Raw genomic sequence first — 20,905 nt, forward strand, 5'->3', positions numbered from 1 at the left:
TATATTAAACAAATTTACTGTACCAAACAATAATAAAAAAGTGGAATTGGACAGTTAAAATGCAAATAGTTTATTTAAATAGTCTAGAAAAGGATAACCACATTTTCTATAGGATTTTGTTCATCACCTGTAAATCAGATACTTTTAGTTATGTAAATATACTATGTCAATGACAACTGCCAAGTTTATAATTTTTATTATTCAGTAATTAAACGTATAATTACACCGTAACAACGGCACTGTACAATCATGTGTAACCCAGATATGACTATGAGTACATCATTTGATAGGAATACTGCACACTTGAACTAAAAACAAACATTGTGCTTTTGCAAATTAAAACAAACAACATCTTTATAGAAAAAAATATGGAAAAACAATAGAGACAAAAGAAAAACAATATAGATATAAGGAAAAGCTAAATGGAATACGAAAAAAATACATAGGAAATTATCTGAGAATTTTTGCAATGACTTTTAAAAGTTGTAACTTTTAAATTGACATTCAACTGTACACTGATTTTGGTAATGCAAGTATTATGAGGTCTCTCATTCATCCTCCCCTACTGTGAGAATTTGGGCTTTGCCTGTGTCCCACACACATTATGTGATATGAATTGCAATGATTATTGTTCACAAATCATATTGTGAGAAATGTATTTCAATGATTATTGTACTTGAATTATGTCTAACCTTTCTTGAGTTCAAGCGCTGACCAAGTTAACAGAATGTTCAGAACATCGTGCTGCCTTCTGCTAAAAATACTAATGTACTTAAAAGGAGTTCTAATGTACTAATGAAGAACATCTAAATGAACTTATAAGGAGCTCTAAGAACAAAGAACTAACCGCGTGAATAATATTAATAGTTTAAATGACATATTTACTTCCTCTTTTATGAATACAAATATGGGAACTATTTTCAATAAACTTTGGACTCTGATTGAACTGCACTTCTGTGTCTACATCATTCTTGGTCTCCAGGGCTGCAACTCTGTGTGTTCCATCGACTCGACTCTTCAACCTTAGTATAATCAAACTTAGATAGGGGGACAAAAAGTAATAATCTTACACCTACAAACTCACAAGCATTATAAAGATGATCTCCAATAACTTTAAACAAATCATTGTGATCCACTCATTTTCCATCAGATCTGCACCTTTCTTAAAGGAGCAACAACACAATCTGATCAGAAAGTTCCATATGTAACCAAAGGAAGAGAATGAGAAGCTTTGACAAGATGAGACAAAGGTAATTATTTATATGGGTTACATTAACATACACTGACTGTAAGTTGTCAAACATATACAGTACATGCTGAAAGTTGGCAGGGTTCTGAAATTAAAATCAGAGAATAAATTCATCAGCCAACTGAGTCAGGTTCAAAACATCGGTACTCTCCGTCACATAACTCATAACTAATAATCGCACAATGAACCTATCATCTAATGTACTATAACATGCATGTTTAGAAGAAATGATTGACATGTTAACGCTGTTAAAATTCTTTCTACCATTTGGAATACACACTTTACCTTTATGTCTTGTTATATTTTCTTATTCTAATATTATGCTACATTATTCTAGACTCTTTAAATTTAACATTAAATTGGTTTTATTGCAAGTTTTTTTTTGTCACACATAATGTGATTTAGTGGAACTTCATTGGTAACCTTATGACGTGACTAATTTCTAATCTAAAAAGATGTATATTAATGTCCATTAAAACAACTGCATGTATTTTTGCTTATTTAAATGATTTAATATCATCACAAAATTTCAAGGAATTCAAGAAAATACATTTACAGCAACTCTGCAAAAATAACAGTACAGATCACTTTAGTGTAAAACAGAATCATTATGACTGATTCAATGTAATATTCACAAATCAAAAACACAAGGCTGTTTACCTAGTCTAATGATATAGCCAACAAGTTATTGACCCACCACAAACCTTTCATCAGACAAAAGCCAACTAACTTGCTTTTAGGGTGTAACAATAAAGCACTTCAGTCTAATACAATTTTAATCTAATGAGAAGCTATTGGCCCACAGTGCATCCTTTATCACAATCTGCATTATTCAGAGACGCATTTATGAATAATAAATACATTGAGTGCTCAGGATATGTCTAAGATAAAAAAATCCTAAACCGTCAGAAGGGCATACGTGACACAATGTAGTGTCACAACCATTAAAGTGATAGTTCTCCCAAAAATGAAAAAAATCTGTCAATGGGTACCATCGCTGTTCGGTTGCTAACAAGCTTCAAAATATCTTCTTTTGTGTTCTGCACAACACAATAAGAAAGTCATACAGCTTTGAAATGATATGTTGATTAAATGATAACAGAATTTTATTTTTGGGTTAACTATATCTTAAACAAGACTGTTTCAAAAAGGACCCAAACAGTGAGTTTGTTCAACTATGTTATGCCCCTCAGAAGACCCTCTACACGTGACAGCATGTTTCATTTTTACACTGCCCAGAAAAGCGACATCATCATGAAGCCCATGTGTGTGTGTTTATGTAAACATAATCTGAACTATCACTATTTTACGTAATGCGTTGTTCAAGATATCGCTCCAACACCAAGAGTTCCGGTTGATAAATGAAATGTCACAGCCTTTGTTTTGTCGATTTGCATTTAAAATCAATATTGTTTAGGCATTAAAGACAGACCCTTTATGATTGAAATGTTACACTTTTAATGCCTTAAGGTATTTTAATTATCTACAGGACCGTCACTTAAGTGTAGCTTTTATATTTAAGTGATGCTAAAAGTGTTTTCTTTCTTTATTAAAATTCACAGTAATTGAAATAAATCTTCCTGAGACTTCATGTCTTTTTGAGCTGGAGATCTGTATGTGTCACACCCCAGCACATTTACAGCTCATGCTGACTGCTGTGAGGTAAAGGCAACTTTCTGATGTCATTATTCTGCATGAGCTGAAAGTAAAACACCACAAGCTCTTCGTAGTTCTTAATGGAGATTCTCTCGTTCACCCCGTGAAATCTATTCAAGAAACATGAATGTTAACATGAATGATATACATCTTTATTTACCACATTCATCCATAAATACACAATTGAATGTGTCATACCTCTGTGGATCACCAGGTTTGAACCATGATGGTGCGAAGCGATAAATGTCTCGAGTGATATCCTTGTAGTGACGACTGTCAGTATTGCCAATACAGATACCTGGGGGAGGAAGTCATTAAATGGCAAAAAAAATGAATGCTTCATCCATATGAATCAATGATGCACTTAGATACACAGTAACCGACTTACCAGGGGCCACGTTGACCTGAGGAAATATGCCTTGCACTGTTTTCTTAATGATCTGATACCCAAACGAGTGCTCATCATAAGAGCTGATGGGCAGCGGGTCGAACCCATTGACCAAATCTAGTTTTACACGCTCATCCGCTACAATTGACTTGATCAAATCCAGAACCTAAAAAAAGAACAATCTGTTGTGGGTCCATTTCATCTGTTTATCTTGCTACATCTTTGTCACACCCACTTACAGAATAAATATGTCATCTGTTTTCAACCACAAAAATCTGTTGTGATTGGCATTTTATATAGTAAATCAACCTGATCGCACCCAATTGCGTATAAATAACACGCTTTTGCATTATCGTCTAATACGTACGCCAAATTGCGATTTTGCGTGCATATGATACGCCAATGAGTGCTTGTACCTGGGTGGAGAGCAGCCATTTAAAAACGTACATGAAGAGGAAACAATGAAATAATTAAAATAATAAGGTTAGGTTTAGGGTTTGGGTTAGGGTAGAGGTTATAATATGCACGGACGCTAACATTAGGTTTAGGGGTTGGGTTAGGGGACAGGGTAATGAGACAAATTGCTGTTTAATATGCAAACGCGCTAATTGGCGTATCATGTGCACGCAAAAAAAGGCGTATTTATGCACGCAAAAATCGCAATTTGGCGTCCTTATTATACGATAATGCACAGCGCGTGTTATTCATACGCAATTGGTGCGAATGGGCTGAGTAAATAACTTCATACCACACAATCTTAAAGGGATAGTTCACCCAAAAACTTTTTTTTCTGTTTATTTACTGAGCCCCAGATTCGTTTCACAGGACGTCAACATGTCGCCAGTAGACGCTTTTTTGGAATTATGTGTTTTAGGAACTCTTAGACAGGTGGACCCCTTACACTCCAATTTTATGAAGCACAGAGGTCTGTGGATTTACCAAAAAATATTTTTATTGATCAAATTTATTTATTTATTGTCAAAATGTCACCTACGTCACAGATGGCCTGGGGTAAATAAATATCAAATTTAATTTTTTGTGTGAACCATCCCTTTTATAGTATCAACAGCATGCTTGTTTGAGGTTTCAATCTTTTAACTATGTATAAAGAGAAAAAGTTAATAAATAAACTAGAACTAAAGCCTGAACTTTGTGTTGAATGTGTCAACACTATTGGCTGTAATGCGGCTACAGCATGACCTCTCACCTCCTGCAATGTTTGAGCAGAGTGGATACGCAGATTTACAAAACCCTCTGCATACGGCGGGAGTACATTAACCTGCCAGAGCAGCAACAGAGAGAAATAATCAGACAAATGTTACAACGATAGCTTGTGTCTAACTTTACAAGGCTCACCTTTACACCACCGTTAAACATAGTAACAGCTGTTGTTGTCCTCACAAAGGCATTCATGTCAGGTTTTTGCTCCATCACTCTACAGATTCAATATGTAAGAGCCATAAATTAATGTTACAGATTGTTGACATCATAAACATGCGTTACTCCGGTACACATTCGCAAACAATAGAGTGCCTGTAGATTTACAATAACAAGCAAAAGAAACCGAGAAGAACTGTTACATGGCTAAACTTGTCTCTCCAATATTTTGAAGTTCGACTGTGATAGATGTCAATGTACCATACGGTTTCTTTAAATACGACCAAACTACAGGATCCATTCAACAAATAGTTTATTTCAAACAAATATTATACAATAAAATAAAACTATAAATTAATATTCACATAAATTAAATTAAATATAAATAGTTATATTACTACACTAGCCAAACACAGACTGGAAGTTAACTGCAGTCCTAGTGCGCGCGTCCGACGAAACGGTCTATACGGCGACAGTGAGTTTGTTTAGTATTAATGTGAAATACCTGCTTATCAGTGGAGAGAAGAGCCACAGATTAGACATCATAAATCTGAGAGGCAAACCGAACTGGAAAGAAAGAGATGTGCATTAACACATCCCATGCACAAAACAATCTGTTACTCATTATTAAATATTCTGTAAAATGTATTTCAGGTGGTGAAGTGTTCATCCTTTTAAATGTTTATGTAGTTTTTACCTTATGTGCCAAGTGTTCAAATGTGCCACGTTCAGGACCATAGCCAAAGAGTCTCGGCATCGGATTATCCTCCAGCCTGGCAAAGTCATTATGGCGAACAAATACTTTAGTCATTGTATTAATGCTTGCTTTAAGCAGCAAAACATACAGTACATCCCTATATATTATATTCGTTCAGTAATGGTACCACTAAAGTGTTTTTTTACCTTTTCACTGCTGAGGCCAAGATGCCAATACTGGTCTCTCTAGGAGGCATTGATGAATGTCCTGGAGCAGCATTAACACTCAGCTTTACTGTGGCCTGTCCTTTCTCACTCACACCTATCCTACAAAACACAAGCCATGTTTAAATTATGCATTTAAAAATAAATAGATATTTTGGTAGAGTTTTTTGTTTTACAACAGTCTCACAGAGCAGCAGGCCCATCCAGACCATTTATGATACCATCCAGCACTGCTAGGCCTTCATCTAAAACATAAAGAAGCTTCACCCCACGACTCTTGAGAAGCTTCACAATATTCACTGCCCCCTGCATTCCGCTCACCTGACAACATAAAATAGAGTTAAATGAATAATAATAATAATAATAATTCACCCATTAACCAGATTTATTATAGTTAGCAGACTGGTTGTGACCCAATGTTGACGATCTTGAGACTGACCTCCTCATCGTGACCCAAACCAATGTAGAAGCTTCGTCGAGGGGTGTAACCTCGCTCAAGGAGATATTCCAACGCCTGAAGGATTCCCTGCAAGATCAAACATCATAACAGTGAGTTTACATGTTTGACTGAACACATGTGCTGTTATTAATCACTGCTGATTCATCAGACAGTACCATCACAGACTGTTTATCGTCGATGGTCCCTCGTCCATAAATGAAGCCATTGAGCTCTTGAGCAGAGAATGGAGGAGCATCCCATCCGTCCGCCTCATCAGCCGGTACCACATCAATGTGTGCCAGCAGCATGTACGGCTCCAGATCAGCTTCACTGCCCGACACTGAGAACAGGTGACTGTAGTTTCCCACAACCTCATGTTTCACCAGACTGGATGAGAAGACCTTAGGGAAGACTTCCAAAGGGATAACTCTTCAATAACGTTTCGTGAAAATTTGGTTTTTCTCTTATTTTCTCCCTGCTGATGTACAAACACTACAGCATGCGCACACATAGCTAAAAAAGACCTTTGCATTTTCTGAGAAAATGTAGATAAATTGTATTAATTAATACCTACTGCATGACGTAATCCAATAATACCAATATGGTGGGTGTATGTTATTCATGGACTGTGCATTTTATCACTTCACCGGCCATTGGCAGGTAACACCTGATGCAACAAGTGTCCATGTTTAGCATCTCTTACCTCTCCTCAGCAGCACAGCAAACTCACGCAGGGCGTCTGTGTTCAAATCCGTGTCCGTATTGGACACAGTAGGAATCTGAATAGCCGCTATAAATGAAAAGAATGCAATACAAATAGATTTAGTATTAGTAATATGTTCAGTATCAAACAGCACGTTAACAACATGTCCTTTATCCGCCACTGTTACTTGCCGCGTGCTAAACTCTTTCACGTGATGAATTCATAGACGGAGCGTAACTAACGACCACGTTTTCCTACCTTTGAAATTTTCCAGAAGATCTTTTCTCTGTTGTGGAGATATATGAGGAGAAATGCTGATCGTGTTTTCCCATTTGCCTAGCTGAAGCCCCGCGCTGACATCAAATGTGAACGTTCTTACGGTAGCAACAAGAAACACAACCGTGAGTGATAAAGTAAAGCTCAGCACCAGCACTTTTAAAAACGTGAATAATTTCCATTGTGTGTTACGGCCCGTCATGTTTCAGGAAGTGCAAATTGTCATTTCATAACCAGGGTCATGTTTATTTAATGCATTCTTGATGATGATGATGCATGATTGCCCTCTGCTGGCTTGAAGCAGTCCTGCAACATATTTATATTTTGCATTTATTGCACATTTCAGTACAGGCAATATTCCAACATGGCACAAAGACAAGAAGATTTAAAATCAACCATTTCTTAGCATTTTATTACCCATTAAAATGTGTTATGAAAGCCTTTATCTGCAACCAGACCGCAGCAATAAACATCTGGATACAATCTCATGTTGTAATTATTGACTATTAATCACTTACCTTATATATATATGAAAGCTCTTTTCCAAAACGCTATAAATCCATTTTAATAGTTTTCATGAAAATTACATTTTTTTACCTAGACCAATGCATTTGGTTAATATTCAATTTATCCTGTTAAAATGGTCTTTTGGCTCAGTCTGAACATGTTAAACAATGATTGTTAAATGAACCAACAATATTGTCGATTATATATTCAAAGTTTAATTTTTTTTTCAAAACGCTACAAAACCATCCTTTTTTCAAAAGAATGTTGGTTTAATTTTTTTTAAAAACAAACAAACATGAGAACATCAAACATATGACATCAGGGACTCATGCTATAAATGAATATAAATCAAATAAATGCAAATGCGTGAAATAAATAACAGCCAAATAAAATAAATAGTAACAAACTAAATAGTAAAATAAATATTTTCATGTTTCAATATTTTCCACCACATACCACAAATAATTAAAAAATAACACATACAAATACCATTAACGAGTGAATTCTGATTGGTCGAGATGACATATGCATTTAGGCTAAAAACAGGTTGGCACTTTAAGCGTTTTGGAAAGAAACTTCATCTTGCAGAACATTTTAAACAAGGAAATATAGCAATTTGAAATGATACATTGATGGAGCAGTAAATAGGTTTAGTACACAGCAAAATGGCATGACAAACTAATTTTTTTAAATTTGGCGTTTAATGCGTTTTGGAAAAGAGCTCTCCATATATATATATATATATATATACATATATACATATAAAGTACTAATAAAGTCACATTCATTTGTTAACGTCTTAGATAACTTCAGATAACTGTCCCTTATTAAAACAATAGGACCCCAAAGACAGAATTCTGTAGGAAACCCAGACGTGAGTCATGTATATTAACTTTGTATTGGCACCTAATGTATTATGGCTCCTGTATGAACTATCGCTTATTGCTCCTAAACTCTTTGTAAATCGCTTTGGATAAAAGCGTCTGCTAAATGTAAATGTATATGTGATTCATGCTTACTTTAAGTATGATGAGAATCCATCATTCCAAGCAAATTAAGGATATATGTACTGTAATGTTCCATCTGAATACAGACCACTTCAGTGTTAAACAGACTCAACATTCAAATAACAAAACCAGGCATTTCTTTAACTTCAGCCTTGTGCTAAGTGATATTGAGAAGACAATAAATCTTTATTGAGCCACATTGTAAACCTTTCACCAAAGCATTCTGATTTTAGGATGTCATAATAAAACACTTCAGTCTAACATAACATTGATAATCCAACCTTTGAGTTTGCTTTCTTTACCACATGCTAAGAAAGCATTTCACAGCAACAGATTGTCGAGGAACACTTCTTAGTCTAATGTAGAATCCAATACTGAACAAAGACCCAAATTTAGAAGAAATGATTGAGAAAGAAATTTTATTGAATGACAAAAGGTTCGTTTTTTACAATTCCAACAGCATTATCAAGCATATGCATGACTTGTTTAGTTTAAGCAGTATATGCAATTGATACATTGATGATGAATAATAAGAACACAAATAAAAGTAAAGACTTAAAAATCCACCCATTCAAGATGCATTTATATTAGGAGTGAGGTAATGGCAAATTCCTGACGTCTCCATTCTGGATGAGTTGAAAGTAGAACAGCACAATCTCCTCATAGTTCTGAATGCCGATTCTCTCATTCACACCATGGAATCTAAAGGGATGAGTGTACAGTTTAATGAACCCTTTTATGTTTTATTCATTTATGCAAATCAATATGCTTCTCCACCGAGTCACATAACCACGTGTCCTACCTTGCAGAATCGCCTGGTTTGTACCACGAGGGTGCGAAGCGATAAATGTTGAGAGAAAGTTCTTTGTAGTGACGGCTATCAGTGTTCCCAATGCAGATACCTGTGAGAGATCATCACTGAGTAACACTGCTGACAAATCTTTTAGCAGAAACTCTTCATGAGTCAATGATGTGTGTAAGGGGCACTTCAGCCTCTTGAGGTGTTGGTAGAGAGACCAAGTAACACTTATTGGACAATACTGTTTAAATGTCTTACCAGGGGTAACAGTGACCTGAGGGAAAATGTCATTTGCTGTTTTCTTTATGATCTGGTACCCAAATGTGTGCTCATCATAGGAGCTGACAGGCAGTGGATCAAACCCTTTTATGAGCTCTACCGTAACACGTTTGTCAGAAATGGTGGATTCGATCAGCTTTAAAACCTGGAAGGCGAATGGAGAAACATCTTTATAGTACTGCAAAAATTATTCCTTTATTTGAAAAACAGACAGTGATATATTTTTTCTTTATCGGATTTATACTTAATTTGTCTATTCGTTCATTTTAAATACAATTCACCTCTGGCACCGTCTGAGATGAGTGGATACGGAAATTGACAAAGGCTTCTGCGTACGGTGGCAATATATTAATCTGTCAGTGAGAGAGGAACATCTTGCTTAAAGTGGTTTTATGTGTAAAGCAATAAAAAGAATGCATGATTGACAGCTCACCTTTACACCAGAGTTAAACATTGTGACAGCAGTCGTTGTCCTCACAAAGGCATTTGTGTCTGGCTGTCCTTCCAGAATGCTGTGAATGTATCATATGTCAAAGTATTTTCTCATTTACGGTAGTGTATTCTTAAAAAGAAAATGTACTTTACCCGCTGAGGAGTGAAGAGAAGAGCCAGAGATTAGCCATGACCATTCTGTGTGGCATGCCAAACTAAAAAACAAATGAAATGTCTCTATTGTTAACTTGCACAGTCATTGAGTATTTATAGGAATGTTCTGCAAAATATATATTTTGTATCAACTTTTTTTATTATTATTTTGTGTGTTTTTACCTTATGTGCTAAGTGTTCAAACGTGGCACGTTCAGGACCAAGACCAAACAGATTGGGCATCCGTTTCTGCTCCAGTCTATTATAGCAAAAATAACTAAATTAGGTTAAACAACACACAACAGATTCTTGTGTTCACATTTAATAGTTTAAGAGCAAATGTGACAGAATGAAACCGTCCCAACACTGTTAATCAGCATCTGGCAGCCCGTTTCTTTAGATGCCATATAAAACATTAAAAACATCCTAAAAACAGTTTGTGCTTCATGTAGCTTTTTAAATAATGCATACGTTTTTAATAACGGCACCATGGCAGATGTTCACAACATTAATAATCCTCGTTTCAATATTAAAATGACAACTTTACCTTTAATTAAACTTTAATATTATTATTTTAATTCTTAATATTAAAGTTTCTTGCCTTCTGACTGCTGAGGCCAAGATGCCAATACTGGTCTCTCTAGGAGGCATTGATGAATGTCCTGGAGCAGCATTAACACTCAGCTTTACTGTGGCCTGTCCTTTCTCACTCACACCTATCCTACAAAACACACACCAGACATAAACTAATTTAATGCAAAACCATTATATTAAAACAGTTGCTTTTAAAATTACATCTCACAGGGCAGCAGGTCCATCCAGGCCAGCGATCATTCCATCCATAATAGTAAGACCTTCATCTAAAACATAAAGAAGCTTCACTCCACGACTCTTGAGAAGCTTCACAATATTCACTGCACCAAGCATCCCGTTCACCTGACAACATAAAATAGAGTTAAATGACTAATAATAATTCACCTATTAACCAGTAAGCAGACTGGTTATGACCCACTGTTGATGATCTTGAGACTGACCTCCTCATCGTGACCCAAACCAATGTAGAAGCTTCGTCGAGGGGTGTAACCTCGCTCAAGGAGATATTCCAACGCCTGAAGGATTCCCTGCAAGAGCAAACATCATAACAGTGAGTTTACATGTTTAACTGAACACATGTGCTGTTATTTATCACTGCAGTACCATCACAGACTGTTTATCGTCGATGGTCCCTCGTCCATAAATGAAGCCATTGAGCTCTTGAGCAGAGAATGGAGGAGCATCCCATCCGTCCCGCCTCATCAGCCGGTACCACATCAATGTGTGCCAGCAGCATGTACGGCTCCAGATCAGCTTCACTGCCCGATACTGAGAACAGGTGGGTGTAGTTTGAGATCGTCTCATGTTGGACCAGATTGGATGAGAAGACGTTTGGAAAGACTGTAAGAGAATAAAGACACAATATTTTGATCTATACTGTACGTAAACCTTGCAAAATAAACCAATTGATAAGCAACAAATGCTCCTTTGATTTGGATACCATGATCTCGTCTGTGCTGAATCTCTAACCTCTTTTCAATAGCAGGTTAAATTCATACAGAGCGCTGATGTTCTGCTGTGTTTCTGAAAATGACACTGTGGGAAGCTGAATTGCCTCTATATAAGAAATAGAAGAAATGCACATTACTCTGAAATCAAACATTTATACCGTGGTTGAGCTTTGGTTCCATTTTTTTCACGGTAAGTGTTGGTCAGTTATGTATGTGAATGTACTGTGTACCAAATTACATAAGTAAGATTCACATAATCCAAAAAGTTATTTGAACCAATAAGCAAATAAGCCTTCGACAAAAATATTCTTTTCTGTTTTACCTTTAAGATTTGCCAGCAGTCTCGCTTTCTGTTCTTGACTTAAATGAGGATTAAAGATTGTTGTGTTCTCCCATTGTTCAAGCTCTGTATTCAGATTAAATGTAAATGTCCTGCCTATCACAACAAGAAACAGGATTAAAACTGGTAAAATAAGAATCGTCAGAAGTATGGCAAAAATTTTGAAAAATTTCTTCTTCGCGATTCTGATCTTCATCTTGGAGTGTTTTCAGGTAGAATGATAGTTTGTCACACTGATCTCGCAGTTGCTGCATGATCAGGGTTCACATTTTTATTGCTTGACTAGTAATGCATCATAAGCAGCCTCTGCTGGCATGATAAAACTGGATAATAAACACAAGCAAACGCTTTTATACAGCAAATTACCCATGTGTCAAATACTCAACCTGTTAACATTACCATTTACTAATACAATATATACTAAAACTAAAGTATGCTGCATAGCTTTTTGTAAACTTGTCAACATGATATGCAAATAAAAATATTATAAATGAGCAGACTGAAAACAATCTTAGGAGAAGAAATTTATTTAGTCATACATAAAAATTTATAGTCCAGCTAGATAAGAAACCGAATGTCATGGTTCACTCAAGAATTCAGGTTCTAAGGCATCACTTTGATTTAAGAACAGTACAAACAACCCACACGACTTCAAGAGGAAAACAACTTGCATAAAAGAAATCATAAAAGATCATGAACAACATACACTCCACAAACAGCAGCACAACTACACACACCATCAGTAACATCTTAAAATCCCATGCTGTTTTTTAAGGCAGGTATGTAATAAACAGAAAAACTATTGCTGTTAAGTACTGTTAAGATGTAGCACCTTTAATTTTATTCAGTCCAAAGTCCACGCAGTTCGTTCAACAGCGAGAGAAGATTAGGAGGTTCATGTTTGCATAACTTCCTGAGGCAAAAACATCCACTGCATGTTTAACCTAAGCTAGGGCGTGTCCTGCGTGCTGGATATCAGACCAGGTATTTCTTGTAGACCATCTAGCAGAGCACTGAACGGATTGGACAGTGGCTCTTCCATCGATGAGTAGATGATATAAAGCAGACAGGCCACCAGGATAAAAACCACAATCTGAACCCACAAAGGCACCAGGCGCTGCTGGATCTCCTGTCTCTCCAATGTAGTGGGACTCAATAGAGGCATTTCTGGGTATTTAAACTGCACGGGACGGCCTGCGGCTCCCTTTATAGGTCGTCTCTTAGTAGCGCTGCAGACGGAATAAAACAACTGTGTTACAACAAACATCGGTTGAAGTTGCTGGAGTTCTGCAGGTGCTACTCACTAGATTCCAGTGGGAGTTTTAGCACAGTCAGGGAACATCTCTGATAGAACATCACTCATGGGTTCCTAAAAGTTAAAAACACAGGATGAATCAGAAAAACAGGTTCATTGAAAAGTGCACAAGCCATGACGCAAGAGAGATAAGGAGTTAACCAGATGTCCCAAAAACAAAGGAAGAACAGCACAGCCTCAAGAACATATGAAAGATTCAAACACCAACTTCCTATGAAAGCTTTAATCTCACGCATAACAAATGCACAAAGAACATGAAGCCTATTTAAAAAAACTGTTTATTGTTGTTGTTGTTGAGCAGTCCATAGCATTAAACCATAGCAGTCCCAGATCAAGCATACAAGGATTTGAGTTTCACATGAGCTGCAGGTCCACAGCATAACCATCTAAAGCCTTTTGATGACTCATGAGTTCTTTCCTTTGACAGATCTAGCGTGGCTACTCATCGTGCCTTTGAACAGCCAGCCTTTGAACCAGGAAAAATAAAATAAAAAAAGAGTCTCTGAAAATTAAAGATGCCACGGGCTCTTTCTTTGTACATTTCACACAAGTTAAAGCTCTCAGATGTGGAAAGTCAGTGCAATACAGAAAGGAAGAGAATTCTAAGGGATTTCCCACAGGAGTGAGACAGTGTGGAAGCCCATTAAACTTCTGCCAATGCGGCATGTTTGCTGAATTAAACATCCACAGAAACGGTGCGGACAAATGACGGACCCTGAGGAGAGAAAGTTTGAGAGGAGAGAAAAGCAGTTACTGTGACAGTTTGTTTCTGATGGGGTGATGGAGACATTAAACACAGAGATCTGCCAGTCATGGTGTCTTTATTCAGCCTAGTGAAATCCTGCGGGGAAAAGCAGGTTTTGTGAGATTCATAAAGCATTAGAATAAAAACATATTCTGCATGTCTGTGTGTTACCGCAAACCTGAAGGGTCCTGCTGTGTATTGCATGTTCATTACTATAACTGGACCTTCTTTCAATCGCTGTGTGTTTTGATTGAGGACTGAATCGGTTCTCAATCTGCAGAGGAATAACAAGTACAACCCCACAATATAAACCTCTAATGACTCCCAACTAATGTTAACCAAAAACATATCTGGAATCAAAGTACTATACAATCACATGGGCATACTTTCAGTTTATATTTTTACATATTGATGGAATATAGCAAAGGTTTAAAAGAAAGCAAATTGCAACTATATACTACCTAGGGATGGGTATCGTTAAGATTTTAATGGTATTACTACTCTTATCGATACTGCTTATCTGTCCGGTACTTCAACTGTATTCTTATCGGTACTTTTTGATATAAAGATGTCTTCTTGGGGATGGACCAGCGGAATCCAAAGAAGTGGATTGGATTGCTGCAGCTTTAAAAACATTTCAAAATCTTTATAAGGGTAATTCAATTTTACTCTAAATAGTTATGTATTTGTGCATGTTTATTTTGTGTATGCTGCACTGTATTATTTCAGTTCTCATTGTAATCATAAATGATTACACATATAGGCTGATTTTCTTTTAATAGTTAACTAATAGAAAATGGATTAGATGTGTAATTTCCTTTCACCCATGTGGAATTAGCATAGTTGTAAGGTTATGGAAAACAGTTAATTCTGATTTACAGTCATTTTCAATAGGGTGAATTGCTTTAGCAAATAATATATAAAGAATGTCAGAGTTCGTTACATCTGTTAGCATTCAGCATGCATACCTGACAGATGAACTAGATTAGGTTTAGCAGTCAAAAACAGCGCATCTCTCTGTCTGTACGTGATGCACTTTTGACAGATTGTGGTCCCACCCAAAAGCAAAGGTTTTTTGCACTTGTGGCAACGAACAGTCACTGACTGTCAGCATCAACTTTGGTAGAGTGCAACCACACCTTTGAACATTTTGTTCTCTCTGCCACTGTCGCATATCTTGAGAGTCTTTGTATTGTGTGCACTATGTAGACACAAACTGCGTCAGAGAAACATGACGTGCAGCATCGCACGCACTTCTGGGAATAACGAATATGCATGTGCAAAAAAAGTAAAAGGTAACGTTAATGTATCAATAACATCATATTTTTTCCCCTGAGGCCCGGAAGCAGAACCGATAAGGGCTGAGCTTAACGATGCGCTCGTTTTTCATAATTTTGTCGGTTATAATACCGGGTTTGGTTACCCATCCCTGATACTACCTATGCCCTGAAACAAAACGTTTTCCAGGAAGACAAGAATTTGTTTTATTCATAACTCAATTTTCCATCTGAGGGCATCCCCAAATGCCCCCAAGAAAGGTTTCCTGGCTCAAATTTGGTCCTAAACTACAGCTATGAACACACACTCCCCTCTTCGACCATCTGAGTGATGCTGAAGGATCTGCATGGGGACCCAGTTTGACCCAAAGACCCATTTTTGCTGGTGTCTGATGACTTGTGCCGACTCTTTTCCTGCAAGTTACAAAAAGAGCCAACCAACAAATGACCAAGAACAGATCACCTTCACTGTAGCAATATACTAGAATTCCACACAATCCCTCGGTGCAATGAATGTCAACTAAACCTCAAAGGGTGAGAAAAATTACTGATAAAAACAAAAACTGTAATTAGAGAACACAATGTGACAAAAATCAGAACAACCCGTGCGAGAAACAAATTCTAGGCTTATTCCCTGAAGAAAAGGATTAAGAGAGACCCTTTTGAAAATGTTCACAAAGTACATTTACCCATCCAGCTGAGGGTAAAAAGCACTGTGGGTAAAAACCTCTGCTCTGACAGTACGTCCCCATCTGTGGATATACACACACACGAATGCCATACTAACTTTGACCACAGTGTGGTACAATTGTTCACAATAATCAAAAACAGGAGATTTCATCACGCAATTAGTCATGATAAAGGCATTTTGAAAACCTTTAAATGTTACACAAAGGCCCAGTTTCACAAGGCTTAGATTAAGCCTGATTTTTTATTAAGCCTCTATTATGGTTTAGACAGGATATTTAAGTCACTTTTATAAATATGCATTAGAAAAATATTACTGGTGTGCATCTAGAGACAATCCCTGGCACTGATATATTTTAATTTTAAGAAAAGTCAGGGAAAGTTATTTTTAGTTAAGTCATTTTAGTCTGAGATAAGCCTTAAGCCTTGTCTGTGAAACCGGGCAAAATATGACAAAAAATTGCAGAATTGAACATTGTACAATGAATGAATAAAATTAAATCATCGTGTCAACACACACTTTTAAGAAGTTATATTGTGACACTTACTCTGCTTGCTGTTTTGATGCTCTCCGTCTGGGACAAAGTTTCAGAACGCAACTTCTCTGACTCTATGTAAAGAAAAAAAAAATATTATCAGCAAGAATCACAGCAAGACACACAACCTAAAAAACCCATTACAGAAAACTTTGTCAATTATGTTGCTGCTTATACATAAACTATGACAAAAAAGGAGAAATCAAAATTTTAAATCATCTGAAGCACAGTCCTTACCAGACTCCTTATCTTCCTCAACATCTTCCTCACTGTCGGAGTACTGTCCCGTCTCTGCTGTGCCGTTAAACTTGTGCTGTGATGTCTGTGCTGGACCTTCCATCAGCCTATGCAGCTTCTTCTCATATAAAGCTCTAGTGGAAGCTGTTCACAGCAAACACACAAAGACGAGGCAGGTAAACATTTTACAAGCTGACATGCTGGGAGAATATTTCATTTCAGTTTAAAAGGAAAGGGCCATTAATTAGATTGACTGACCAACAATGGGTCCCGGTTTGACTCCATACTGGATCAGTCTGGCTTTCAGTTGGTCATCAGTCAGCAGGTGGAGGTCTACCATATCTGACACCTCTTCTTTCTCTGCCTGTACGGGGAAATACACACAACACTGCACTGTTTAATCAAATAAACTCAAGGCCGAGGAATTATAGCACTTTATCACAGTTTATTGTGGAATCAGCAGACTTTAGCATAATCTAATAAACAGGAGCTGAACCCAGCTCGCCAAAGGCTAACCTCAACTCGAACAATACTCAATAGACTCTTGTTCTGCTTCTGCTGCCATTTTTGCCTTCATATAGCATTGATTGATTCTAGAAGATCCAATATTAGCTGCTGTAGCAGTTTCCAAACTCGTTCAGCCTCAGGCTGAAAAGAACTCTACTTCTTTCAGCAGAATTTAGCAAAAATTGCCATGTCTTACACAATAGAATGCCAAGAAAATACATGCGGACGGAAAAGATAAGTCAAACATGTACAGTATAAAGTGGGGTTATTTGTATAAACTTTGGGAAGATCTTATTGAATAATTGGCGTATTTGGCCACAATGAGGCAGAAATTACTAAACCAAAGTTATCTCACCATGACACTGGAGTTAAATAAATGTTACTTTTAAATTGGTGATAAAAGAACTTTTCGTTTTGAGCCAAACAGTGCACTGAATTAATCGGAGTAATCTCATAATTATTATTATTATGTATAAAAATCATTGTAATTGATTTATCTATGCACCATCCATAGAAAACTTCAGCAGCAACAAAAAACGCGGTCGTATCGTGGTCCCTGTCAACCAGAAATTGCGATCGTTTTTACTTTCGTACTTTGGCGGATCTTATTTCCGAGTGAAATTGGAATTTTGAATGAGGAAAATATTGGGAGTGGATTTCGCCTTTCTCTGCGATTTGATGCAATGTATAAAAAGAACCATGCATTAACAATGGACATTTGAAGGGGAGGGGTTAACTGACCAAGCTGTCTAACATACGCACTGATCCATTTAAATTACTGGATTGCCCCTAGAACGCTAAACCAACAGCAGGAGGTGAAGCCACCGGAAGCGATCGCGCCACCATCTATTTTCAGAAATAAAGGTTTATGACTTCAAGAACATATACAGGCTGTATTTACTTTCATTTAGATTTCAGAATAAGCACATTTGTCATATGTTGAGGGGTCTCGTTAGTCTGCTGATCTGATATGTATGCTACTGTAATGAAAATGAGCATAACTCACTCTATATCTAATAAGACAGGAAAATTCCATTAAAAAAACAATTTGGTCTCAGAAAATGTTATACTATTTAGATCCTGTTAATAGGCTAATATATCTGATATCGGTTATTATCGGTTTACAAGGTTCAAGAATTATCGGTTATCAGAAAAAAATGTACATATCGGTACATCCCTTAATCCAAAAGATTGTTTGGTCATTACAACGAGGCGATGCGATAGCTTCAGTGTAATGACATCATGAGCAATCTAATCATTTATATAGATCATTGAACATACGTCATCTAAGATGGATAGTCATTACAGGACAGAAGTGCATTTTCAGATTTTAACAAGATTGTGAAGCCACGCGATTTTTAAAAAGAGAATGACCCACAAAGATAAACTATTTACAATAAACACTGCAATATTTCATGAAAAAATATATTGTAATATTTAATTTCCCTGGTACTTTAACATCCGGTAGACCTCTGCAAAGAGTCAATAAGTTTAGAATTAATTCAATGCATATACAATAAACGTGTATAAATTATTATTAAAATAAATCAAATAAAAAAAAATTGTACGTTATTAGCTGCTAACCAGACCGTTCAAAGATACGAGACCAATAACCAAACACAGACTTCCGGCCTCTGCGGTTACGGCTAGAAGGGATACATCCACCTCCACTGGACATGCGCACTTCAATACCGCATGTTTTTCGCGCTGAAAACAGTTAATTACCGTTTTATATTATTGTAAGGTAAGGTTTAGTGTAAGCATTAGCCGATATAAATAATTGTAATTTTATGGCGAGATTCGGCATGACTTCCGGCCGTAGCTGTATCCCTTCTAGCCACAGCCAACGCGTGCGTCTGATTTAACCGTCCGTAAAGTGACGTACACATTTTTGGCCATACATCACAACTGCTACACTTTCCTATCCATCAAAAGTTTTTTTTATCGCTTTTCAGACTAATCAAATGTTTACCAACAACTGATACATTTGACAAGCTTGGTGGCGACGTATAGAAACTAAATCAAGCCTAGACGCACTGCTTTCTTCTGCGGTCTCACACTGGTCAGCACTTCTAATCATAAACTGAGAATATGACACCAAGTCTAATGGCTCTGACCCGGATTTCATAGACCCCTTTGACGGGCCCCCCTGCACCCCCACACACCTGTAGTTGTCTTGCACACTGCCAGAGATCTGTTACTCGCGCATGCGTAAGAGAGAGAGAGAGAGAGAGAGAGAGAGAGAGAGATGTATTCTAATAAAGACAGAATAGAGTTTTGGTTTCAGTAAGAGGTAACTTACAGACCTCCACTGTAATTGATGTTTAATGGGTGTCTTAAAACACATGGCCTACAAATCTCTCAACAGCTTTGTACACGAATTAAGGAATTCTATAAACGTATTTTTCAATAAACGAGGTTAAATGCAGGGAGACCGATAACCTCTACAGGAGATAAATCGGTATCTTTGACTCACGTTGTCATTGAGACTATCGTCCTCTTCATCGCTGGAGAAATCTGGGCTGTTTGTCTTCACATTTTTCAGATAAAGCTCCAAATAAACGTGTTTGTTGCTCTCCGCCGGTGGCAGCGCCACATTATTCGCTATGAGCTCCGACTTCAGTCTCTCTTTAGAGAACTGAGCGGGGTCTTCTACAAACACCGGCATGTCAGTTCAAACTGCAGCAGGTGTGTGGCATTAAAACGAAACACCCAAAGGAAAGTCGGAGAAACTTATTTCCAATACAAACCGACTGAAACGTCGGCTTTGGCTCCCCAAAAGCAATCTTAACTGGGTTTAGACAGCGGTCAAATCCTAACAGCCGTGCCACCGACAACAGCTGCTCGGCTCGGATGAACACACAACGCTATCCCTATAGGTTCTGCTTAAGGATTGTTGCCTGTTGGTTCATTCATTGGGTCCTCTTAGGAGGTCAGACGTTTAGAATCTAACAACACGTTTTCTAAGGTAAAGTCACGGAACATAACTTGAGATAATGCGTTAGTATCACTACAAAGTTAAAACTAACGTCAGGCGTTCAATTTAAAGTCATGCAGGCATGTGGCCTATTTTGGTCGTACAGATTAGTTTAACATAGGCTACATCATGCTTACGAAATAAATTCACTTCATATTTGTGGACTCACCTTGATTAAACAGTAGTGCGATTCAGTATGTACAACGTGACATACAATTGACCAAACACTGCAATGAAACGTTAATTAGATGGTTTTCTAACTTCTGCGCGCCGACGTCTTCCGCTGACAATTAGTGACGTCACACGCGTTGAGCTTTCGCGCCTTTAATTGCATCTAACGTTTAAGTATTTATTTACTGATTTTAGGCCGAAAACGAATATTTTCAAGATGTTATTATAAATGTACGATTAAAAAGATAATATTAAAAACGGAGCATTGTTTACATCTTGTGTGTATAAAATATATTATAAAAACGTTTTGCAACAATTTCCCTTTTTTCTTAATTTGTTCTTTACAGACAGTGGTTTTATACTGGCCTGAGTACATTTTGGTT

The 20,905-nt window shown here is 37.1% G+C and overlaps 3 protein-coding genes across 4 annotated transcripts; all 3 read right to left on the bottom strand.

Annotated features, from left to right (window-relative positions):
• Window positions 1-1,737: 1,737 nt before the first annotated feature.
• On the bottom strand, window positions 1,738-7,267 carry pm20d1.2 (peptidase M20 domain containing 1, tandem duplicate 2). The gene is made up of 13 exons (XM_056732221.1): window positions 6,992-7,267; window positions 6,734-6,820; window positions 6,207-6,442; window positions 6,031-6,117; window positions 5,779-5,912; window positions 5,574-5,693; window positions 5,368-5,443; window positions 5,176-5,237; window positions 4,650-4,728; window positions 4,501-4,572; window positions 3,294-3,459; window positions 3,104-3,203; window positions 1,738-3,015 (listed from the first exon to the last, which is right to left on the bottom strand). The coding sequence occupies exons 1-13, from the start codon at window positions 7,209-7,211 to the stop codon at window positions 2,886-2,888; spliced, it is 1,569 nt and encodes a 522-aa protein (XP_056588199.1). The 5' UTR covers window positions 7,212-7,267; the 3' UTR covers window positions 1,738-2,885.
• A 1,664-nt stretch (window positions 7,268-8,931) lies between these two features.
• Window positions 8,932-12,452, bottom strand: LOC130408796 (N-fatty-acyl-amino acid synthase/hydrolase PM20D1.1-like). The gene is given in 14 exon segments (XM_056732223.1): window positions 8,932-9,225; window positions 9,326-9,425; window positions 9,581-9,746; window positions 9,883-9,954; window positions 10,035-10,113; window positions 10,187-10,248; window positions 10,370-10,445; window positions 10,788-10,907; window positions 10,989-11,122; window positions 11,221-11,307; window positions 11,384-11,470; window positions 11,472-11,620; window positions 11,750-11,836; window positions 12,053-12,452. Coding segments are annotated over 14 exon segments (1,548 nt in total). The 5' UTR covers window positions 12,267-12,452; the 3' UTR covers window positions 8,932-9,110.
• A 129-nt stretch (window positions 12,453-12,581) lies between these two features.
• Window positions 12,582-20,086, bottom strand: lemd1 (LEM domain containing 1). Of its 2 annotated transcripts, XM_056732268.1 has the most exons (10): window positions 19,851-20,086; window positions 17,126-17,231; window positions 16,868-17,011; window positions 16,643-16,704; window positions 16,091-16,159; window positions 15,714-15,815; window positions 14,309-14,404; window positions 14,140-14,226; window positions 13,375-13,439; window positions 12,582-13,299 (listed from the first exon to the last, which is right to left on the bottom strand). In XM_056732268.1, the coding sequence occupies exons 1-10, from the start codon at window positions 20,040-20,042 to the stop codon at window positions 13,020-13,022; spliced, it is 1,203 nt and encodes a 400-aa protein (XP_056588246.1). In that variant the 5' UTR covers window positions 20,043-20,086; the 3' UTR covers window positions 12,582-13,019. The 2 variants fall into 2 exon arrangements, with proteins under 2 accessions (XP_056588246.1, XP_056588245.1); XM_056732267.1 differs by lacking the exons at window positions 14,140-14,226; window positions 14,309-14,404; window positions 15,714-15,815; window positions 16,091-16,159.
• Window positions 20,087-20,905: the final 819 nt, after the last annotated feature.

Source organism: Triplophysa dalaica, chromosome 20, assembly GCF_015846415.1.
Source record: "Triplophysa dalaica isolate WHDGS20190420 chromosome 20, ASM1584641v1, whole genome shotgun sequence".
Lineage (NCBI taxonomy): Eukaryota > Metazoa > Chordata > Actinopteri > Cypriniformes > Nemacheilidae > Triplophysa > Triplophysa dalaica.

Bases quoted from the DNA above. Each gene is read 5' to 3' on its own strand.
- lemd1 (XM_056732268.1), bottom strand. From the start codon at position 20,042: ATGCCGGTGTTTGTAGAAGACCCCGCTCAGTTCTCTAAAGAGAGACTG. The intron at 17,232-19,850 runs GTGAGTCAAAGA...TTCCCCGTACAG, and splicing joins ACGATAGTCTCAATGACAAC to GCAGAGAAAGAAGAGGTGTC. The intron at 15,816-16,090 runs GTACTTTGTGAA...TTGCAGGAAAAG, and splicing joins CCTCAGCTGGATGGGTAAAT to AGTCGGCACAAGTCATCAGA.
- pm20d1.2 (XM_056732221.1), bottom strand. From the start codon at position 7,211: ATGACGGGCCGTAACACACAATGGAAATTATTCACGTTTTTAAAAGTG. The intron at 6,443-6,733 runs GTAAGAGATGCT...TCCCTTTGGAAG, and splicing joins TGCTGTGCTGCTGAGGAGAG to TCTTCCCTAAGGTCTTCTCA. The intron at 3,204-3,293 runs GTAAGTCGGTTA...TTCCTCCCCCAG, and splicing joins TCAGGTCAACGTGGCCCCTG to GTATCTGTATTGGCAATACT.